At 34.3% G+C, this 9,411-nt stretch overlaps 1 protein-coding gene across 1 annotated transcript in view; it reads right to left on the reverse strand.

Annotated features, from left to right (window-relative positions):
• Window positions 1-9,411, reverse strand: part of MNAT1 (MNAT1 component of CDK activating kinase) — a 210,978-nt gene that overhangs the window by 135,818 nt on the left and 65,749 nt on the right. Inside the window, exons 5-6 of the mRNA XM_024748460.1 lie at window positions 6,527-6,667; window positions 1,179-1,304 (exon numbers count right to left, since the gene is read on the reverse strand). Of these exons, the coding sequence (XP_024604228.1) occupies window positions 1,179-1,304; window positions 6,527-6,667 (267 nt within the window). The remainder of the gene's footprint in view (window positions 1-1,178; window positions 1,305-6,526; window positions 6,668-9,411) is intronic.

The raw sequence follows: 9,411 nt of genomic DNA on the forward strand, positions 1-9,411 counted from the left end.
CAAGTATGATAATTCCAACACCCCTGCCATATCTAATCCTGATTCTCGTGCTTGCTCTGCCTCTTCCAATTGTGTTTTCTGCCTTTTAGTATATCTTAAAATTTCTTTTTGACAGCCAGGCATGATACACTTTTTAAAATGAACTTCTATAAACAGGTCTTTCGTAATATGGTGGTAAGCTGCAAGGGGATGGCTGAACAATTTATAGCCTTATGATAAGATCTCAGTCTTTTAGAAAGCCTGTGCTTCTGGACTGTGAACTTCACACACACACTTCTCAATCCATCTCCCTCCCCTCAGGTGGAACAGGATGGCTAGAGTGAGCTGAAGTTGTGTATTTCCCTTCACCCACATCAGTTATCCTCTGATAAAACTCCAGCAGGTTAGGCTCTGGTGAAATAGTTTATCCTAAGGGCAAGCCTTGTTAGGAGGAACAGAATGCTCTGGCATATTTCAAAGTCATTCCTTTTCCCCTTCCTCTCTCAAAAGCATGAGGGGATTTTTCTGATATTCACTGAGAGAATCTGGTAAAGACACAACAGGTAAGACTCACAAAAGTGTGGGGCCTCTGATGACCGGTTTCCCCTGGAGTTTTTAACTCTCAGAGTTGCCCACACTGAACCTCCAGCAATTTGTCAACCAATTCAGGCTTCCCTACACCAGCACTGGCTTCCAACAAGGTTGCTGCTCTGGTGAACTGTGATTCACTGTAGTCTCAGCTGGTCTCTCCAATTTTAAGGGCAGTGGTTTGCTTTGTGACCTCTCTCTACTAAAAAAGTCATTGATTTTTCAGTGTGTTCAGGTTTTTACTTGTTGTCAGGATGGAGTGGCAACTTCCAAGCTTCTTACATGCCATACCAGAAAGCGGAAGTTTGCATTTTCTTTTAAGAAATGTTTTTCTACACCACAAGCTTAAAAACTTATGTAGAATAATAAAACATATACAAACTCAATATCATATAGAACAAAACTGTGTTACATACTTTGTAAATTATTTATTTATTATTTTTCACTTTCCTCTTACAATGCACATATTTATATTTCTAGACATGTAGCCTAGATCAGACACTGTTCTTAAATATCTGAACCTCCCAGTTTATCTATAAAAATCAATATAAAATTATAAACTATAATCCTTGAAATATATCTTCCAAACAAGTGATTAAAACACAGCTTACCATTTTGATGCCTGTGGAAAATGTCACTGGTTTTGTAGGTTTAGGTTTCTCAAGTTGCATTTCCAGTTGGGTAGATCTATCTTTATGCTGAGCCAAAAGTAGAGCAACGGGGAGATCAGAACTCTCCTGCAAGAAAAGTTAAAGTGCAATGTGAAAGTTAAAAATAAAAGCAATGAGTCTTTTATTTTAAATTATGCCTTTCCATAAACATTTGATGTCAACCTAGGTATTCACTTTATGGAGAACACTTTACAAAAAACTTTAACAATCCATAATAAGAAAAGGCTGCTTTAGACTCATAAATCAAAATAACCTACAAAAAAGGATTTTTATAAAATCCACATTAAAGACAATATAATAGGATCTTATTTCATCTAGCAAAACCAACCATATTTATTAAAATAAAAAAATTAGAAGCTAATCACAAAAATAGTACAAAGTACTATAACTTAGATCAGATGTTTATCTAAGACACGTTTCTTTTTTACCAGTGAATTCAGACCAGTCTGAAATTGTTTCCCATTAGATTTCACCTGAGGCCGTTTGGAAATGATCCTTGCTCTGTTTTGCACAATGGAATGATTGTTAAATACAATCAAAAGACATTTATCAATATTTTCTCCTTTATTGACTTCTTTATAAATTTTTTTAATTAACAAAATAACAGTAAACACTTTTAATATCTTATATTGATACTAAATCAGGGCCACTATTTACACAAATCTGTACACACACATATTAATAACACAAATTACTAACTCTTATATGTAGACTGTCATTTATTCTGTTTAACATGAAGTCTTCTCACATGTTTAAAGTGATGCAGAGCTAAGATCTAAACTAAATGTATCCAGACATTTTCCTTTCTGAGCTGTCAGTTAAATAAGAACACAGAAACACATGCAAAATGAAACCAGGAAGGAAGGAGATCATATACAAACATATGCAAAGACACATACTACTTTCTATATCTGTAAACAAAAATGAAGGTACAAACACATTTCAGTCTCCTATACCAAGGTGACCTACGAAAACAGTCTTCAAGTGGCCCACAGAGATTTAACATAGTAACTACCCAGAATTTAATCCTGAAAAAACTATATTGTTACACATTTCATAGTATAAAAGTAAAGACATAGCAGAATCTAATTTTCTTTCCAAAACCAACAACTTAATATTTTGGGGCACAAATATGGCTAATTAATATATTTAAAGGACTTGTTTAAAAGTTATAGTACAGGAGATATTCAAGTAACAAGCCACTTATTTCCATAGCATCGTCCTAGAATAAATCTGTATCTCAAAACTTTGTAACAGAAGCGCTATGCAAGAGCAAATGTTACGAAGATTAAAACTTTTTAAAGTAAATGGAAAAACACAAATTTTATTTATAAAATAGAACTTTATTAAGGATCAAAATTCTTAAGACATGGCTTTAGCAATAATGAAGGAGGATGAATAAAATACACTATGACAACCTTTCATATTCTAAAACAAAGCATTAGTAATGCATTAATAATAGCATTGCTGTGAATTCCTGCAGCTATTCCTATTTCCATTGGAATTTTATAATAAAATGTAAAATTAAAGAATATTTTAAATGGACGGTGGCCCAAAATATCTTTTAAAATCTCTAACTACCTTTTCTTATGTAAAAACTATTTCCTTGGCTAAAATGCTAAATCATTGCTTCCTAATTAATACTCTAAGTGAATTCAAATTCCATACCTGGTACTTACCCTAAAAAGTAAAAGTTCTCATGTAAAAGTAAGACAATGTGTGCATTTCAAAAAAGTTGCTAATCAATACTTTGCCTGTTTTAATCCTGGTTTCACCTTCACATAAAAGAACCAGAATATTAAAATGTCTTGATAAAACAGTTGAAATTTAATAAAAATAAACATTCTAGAAAGCTAAAACTAATTTTGATACTAAGGCAATACAATTTACTTTAAATCTGCTGTACTCCACTTTAGCAATCGAAACTTTGGAGACTGAAAATCTTTGTAAATGTTAAACTAGAGGGACTTCCCCAGTGATGCAGTGGTTAAGAGTCCACCTGCCAGTGCAGCGGACGCAGGTACAGGCCCTGGTCTGGGAGGATCCCCCATGCCACGGAGCAGCTGGGCCCATGTACCACAACCGCTCAGCCTGTGCTCTGGAGCCCGCCCGACGCAGCTGCTGGGCCCGTGTGCCACAACTACTGAAGTTGTGGTCCGCAACAAGAGAGGCCACCACAGTGAGAAGCCCGCGCACCACAGCAAGGAGTGGCCCTCGCTCTCTGTAACTAGAGAGAAAGCCCGTGCACAGCAACGAAGACCCAACGCAGCCAAAAATAAATTAAAAAAAAAAAAAGTTAAACTAGAAATAAGCAAGAGTTCTAACAACAACAAAAAAAATCTACAGAGTAAAATAAACTATGGGAAACATACATGCTCTCAGAAACACAAAAAATGTAGATTCAGCCTTTCAAGTTATTTCATTCTTCTTAGCTTTCCATTTTTACCCTGAAAGGTTCCCTAAGCTACATTGATTGCCTGAAGGTCCACTGCTTAATATTTAAAGAAATTTTAATTAAGACTACCTGTAATACTCATTAAAAGCTTTATAATGACCATTTTTAAATGATTATTTTAACTGACTTAAAGCAAGCCATCTGGCAAACAATATTCTAATAAAAATCAGCTACTGCTTATGACAATATTAGCCCTTAACAAAATTTAAGACATAGCTGAAGAGAATTTTCAAACAAGAATATAAAAAGATTTAATAAGTCAAGACCTGTTTAAAAATCTTTTTCCAAAGTTTAAAAAAAAAAAAAAAACCTGAATTTACAGTTAGGATTAAATAAATGGACATTTTAGGCAACATTATAGTAAATGCTAAGCCATAAACATTAAGACCATAATATTAAAATCCTGTCACATCATACAGTATAGTGTAATGCCAATGCTTTTATAAAAGGTTAAAAAGTAACTTGTAGCACAAGGACCAGAAACAGCAGAAAAAAAATTCTAATAAGTTGTGCTTATACTAGTTGCCTAAATTAGATCCAGAGAATCATTCTAAGATTTAAGCTTCTAGATATATTTATAGATGCCAATTCAATCTTTCTTAATAAAATCTAACACATGAACATACATAGAAAAAAATACAATATATTCTTTTACTTAATAAGGATTCAGGAGGATAAAAAGAAATTTAATGAATTCTTTCAGTTAGTCAATAAGGATGAAATATATGTTAGCATTTTAACAAAAAAATTTTAATAAATATTAAAAAATTAAAGTAACAATCTTTAAATATAAATTTAAATATGAAAATGAGAAATTCAAATTGAATTGGTATTTAAACCAATCTGTTGTAATTAATTGTTCTAATGAATACAGTAAATTGTTAAGGATTATTTAACCACCATGTTACATGATCTAAACAGTAAAGAAAGTATGCACAGTAATGACTTGCAGGTGAAGAAAACAGGAAGGGGGAGCAGTTCTTAACAAAAGCCAATATTAACTCCAGATTATACACAACGTACAACATTGGCAGTTGCAGCTCAACTGCCAAGAACAGCTCAATGAGGCAGCAAAACTTCATGCTAAAAGACTAAAGACAAAAAGAATATGCAAAAATAATTGCTATGCAAAACCAGTTTATCTCAAAATCAAAACTAAAAACGCTTTATACTAAATGGAACATTTTTAAAAAGTTAAAGTGTATTTTCGTCTTATATCTAAGTTCTGTATTTGGAATTAACTCAATTAATTGTATAGCAGAAAGCATTACCAAAGAAAACTCTGCATAAAATGATGAGAGAAACAACCTTTCAAAAAAATAATTGTAACATGAATCTTTACTAATTCATTCTTTAAAGTTTTTAATTTCTCACAAGCTACATGTCTATGAAAAAAATGTAAAACATGATATGCATCATTTCAACTGTTAAAGCCACAACTGCCACTTAATAGTTTCAAAAAAAATTAATGGAAGTTAGGGATTTCCCTGGTGGCACAGGGGATAAGACTCCATGATCCCAATGCAGGGGGCCCAGGTTCAATCTCTGGTCATGGAACTAGATCCCACGTGCATGCCACAAATAAGAGTTCTCATGCCACAACTAAGGAGCCCTGGGGACACAAGTAAGGAGCCCACCTGCCGCAACTAAGACCCGATGCAACCAAATACAAAAATAAATATTAAAAAGAAAAATCAATGGAAGTTACTAAGGAAAAAAAACATATTCTATTTTATACACTGCTGTCCTCATTTTTTTTTTCCTTTCTTGGCACAACAGCACACGGTGCAGCCTGCAGTATCTCATTTCCCAACCAGGGACTGAACCCAGGCCATGGCACTGAAAGCGCCAAATCCTAACCACTAGACCACCAGGGAACTCCCTGTCCTCATTTTTAGAACCAAATTTACATTCCATTCATAGAAAGTAGATATGGTTTATGATAAGCATTTTCTGTCTGAGCCTCGCTAAGGCCTTTACCCTTATTTTTCCTTTACTTTCTCACCTACTTCTAATTTAAATTATCTTGCTTTCTCTTTTTATTCCTGGTTATATGGCTTAAATGTTTTTAGGGCAAAAGCACAGTAGAAAACTATACACATACACTTTTACCTGATCATAGAATAACAAACAGCATAGCAACTAGTAGACTGAGGAGTTAAGTGTGTTAACACCACATGGAAATTAATTATGGGTCCAGAAAGGGGAAAGGAAGAATGTAAAAAGACTTTACTGGAAAGGACAATTTTCTAATTGTGATTTCATCAATATCACAATGGTTTATAAACATCAAATAATATTCTCCAATCTATGAAACACTTCATAAACCTTGGTTATAATTACTGCTATTATCTAACAATGTTGTCTACCTAGGGAGCTAATAACTAGAAAACACCAATAACTTGCAAGACATTGCCATTTCTTTCAAATGTATTTTTTTCATGCAAAAATATGAAACATAGTTCTCACAGAGTAACCAGAGTCAGTAAAACTTCAGCATGAAGCCAAAACACTTGAAAATGAGCTAGTTATTAGAAAACCAGTATTAATCAGGAGAAAAATGCTCTGAAAACAATATGTTTTAGTCAGTAAGCTCAGAAACACATCAACAACCTATTAATAGTAAACTGGCTTATGTTAGTTATAATATTACTCTCTTACCTGAAAATAAAATGGATATTGACAAACTTTTTTTTAAATAAAGGAACAGAAGGTGAATAAACCAGCACAAACTATAGAAATACTATTTAAATACCTTTACCCAGAATAATAAATAGGAAAGATAAACCCTGAAGACAAATGATTTTTTATCACAATTAACATTAATACGTACCAGTTCATCTAAAAAAGCCTGTTTATTCTTCCTTTTTAGAATCTGCTGCAGTTGTTCTTCTTTTTGTATAAATAGTCTTCTTTGTTCATTTTCCTGTCGTTCTACCTCTAAAGCTTCTTCCAATTCCTCCTGTTCCCGAGTCTAAAACAGAAACATTGATATATGGCATGGAATAAATTTAGTAACCAAATCAACCCTATACCATACTCTGTACCTCCTTTCTTGGAAGCATAAAATGCACTAGTCACTAATTGTTTAACAGTGCAGCAATTCCACTTTAAAAGAACTAGAATTCATTTTATTTCATGTGGACATGTTACTATTAAAGAGAATGACATCTAGCACTAAATGAACACCTAAACAAAGTACACTGAGCCCAGCTGCAGAATTGTAGAAACTGCTTAATAATGTCTTTATTTTAGGAGATTTAACAAGAAAAACACAATAAAACAAAAAACCCAAAAACAAATAGATAATCTCCATATAGAACTATTGATTGAAACACTCCATATAAAAGACTGGTTTATTTAATAGAAACAATTTTCAGAATTATAAGATAATGAAAAGTTATCATAGGAGTTAGCTTCTTTTTCCCAAGTTAAAATAAGTCTTTCTGATGCTTGAGTTCCAAATAGCATTCATTTAAGGTAAGTTATGAAAAGCTGAAGTCATTTTCTAACACAAGCATATAAATTTCAAGGGTCCTCTTTGTAGACTGAAAAATTCAAAATCCAGAGCTAATATGTAGAGAGAATGAGCTACAGGCCTACTCATTTCCCTTTTATGAAGTTCCTCAGAAATATTAAATACTTCAAGGTTCTGAAATTTATTCCAACTCTAACTTGTACTTAAAAGCAATATTATACCTAGCCTTTGCTCTTTAAGTCTTCTGAATGAGAAATATAGTAAAATCTGAATGGCTTTAGTTTAAATCCTTGACTGTTGCTATTGAAAATGTAATACCTTTTTTTTTAATTCAACAAAACATTGAGAATTTATGGCACCTCAAGATAAATACAGAATAGAGGGAGAGAGTATAATACATTTGGGGATCACTAACATAATATATGAATTAACAGAGACCTCAGAGAAAAGTACATTTTTATGTAAAATAATAATTAAAACACTCTATTAGATTTTTTTCACTTCACAAATTAAACTCCCCAAAGAAACAAGATTCCAAATTAAAAAGTGTTTCACTTATAATTCAAACTCAGTATATGCAAAATTAAGTTTAGCATTTGGTTTCCCAAAGCTGATCACCCTCCTGTATTCCTGATTTCTGCTAAGCGCACACCTACATCTCAGGCAACTCAAGTTGAAACCTCAAAGTCATCTCTGTTTACCCCCTCTCCCACAACCCCATTCCTCTTAAATTAAATCAGTTGCTAAGTCCTATTAGCATCTCTCCCTGTAATTTTACAAACCTCTATTACTGAGGTTACTATTCTAACTCAGGCACCCAGTGGAGAAGAGAATTCAAACTTGATTTAGAAGGATTACTAGGAATAAATGTAAAAAGTTAGGGGGTGAGATATGAGGGCTAGAAAAGTGAATTACTGGACTATAGGTCCATAAGCAGAAAAGGATGAGTCTCATGATAAAACAGTGACATGTAAGTAATAAGTACGACAAGTGACAGAGAGGTATACACAGAGTACAGTTGGGACAGAATTGATAGAGTGGTAAATTCTCCTTGCAATGATGGAGGACAGGTAGAGTTAGAAAAGATTTCATATACAGTGTTATGGGTTGAATGTGTGCCCCCAAAATATATATTGAAGTTTTAACCCCTGGTACCTATAAATGTGACCTTATTTGGAAATAGGGTCTTTGCAGATGTAATCAAGTTAAGATAGGTCATACTGGAAATTTTGCCACAGACACATGGGGAGAAGGCCATGTGAAGACAGAGACAGAAATCAGAGTGGTGCCAAAGGTGTTAGAAAAGGCAAAGAAAGATGCTTCCCTAGAGCTTTCAGAGAGACCATGACCCTGATGACACCTTGATTTCAGACTTCTAGCCTACAGAAGCCTGTTCTTGAAGAGAACAAATTCCTGTTGTTATAAATCACCCAGTTTTTGGTAATTTGTTTTAACAGTCCTAGGTAACTAATATATGGAGGTTGAGCAGACTTCAAACAGTAGGTATTTACCCCCACTGGAGAGTGGAAGAGCCATTTAGGCAGAGAAAACAAAGGTGCAAAGACATGAATAAAGCTGGAATGCTTAGTATGGCCAAGTCATGAAGTATGGGAGTTGGGGAAAGCTCTAGATAAAGCTGGAGAGGCAAGCAGACGGCAGATCATGGAAAGTCGACCATACCATACTAAGGCATGCATTTATGCCATACTAAGGCAACTGGGAAGACATTAGAGTTTGGAAAGATGACTAGAAGCAGTGAAGAATACATATCAATGGGGTTCAAGACTGAAGACAGGAAGACTAGTTAAAAGAATATTTCAATAACTCAAGTAAGAAATAATGAGGACCCTAAGTAAAGTAACAATAATATAATTAGAGGAGGAACCAGGTTTGAAAGGTCATAAGGAAAGACTATCAACAATATATGAAGACTGACCAGATATGGCTAGAACACTTAGATAAAGAATGTAATAGGAGAAATAGGTGGGAGAGTGAAGATTAAAAGGTTCAATTATGGGGGCTTCCCTGGTGGCGCAGTGGTTGAGAGTCCGCCTGCCGATGCAGGGGACACAGGTTCGTGCCCCGGTCCGGGAAGATCCCACATGCCGCGGAGCAGCTGGGCCCGTGAGCCATGGCCACTGAGCCTGCGTGTCCGGAGCCTATGCTCCGCAAAGGGAGAGGCCACAACAGTGAGAGGCCTGCGTACCGCAAAAAAAAAAAAAAAAAAAAAAAAAAAAAAA

Source organism: Neophocaena asiaeorientalis, unplaced genomic scaffold (genome assembly GCF_003031525.2).
Source record: "Neophocaena asiaeorientalis asiaeorientalis breed wild unplaced genomic scaffold, Neophocaena_asiaeorientalis_V1.1 scaffold698, whole genome shotgun sequence".
Classification (NCBI taxonomy): Eukaryota; Metazoa; Chordata; class Mammalia; order Artiodactyla; family Phocoenidae; genus Neophocaena; species Neophocaena asiaeorientalis.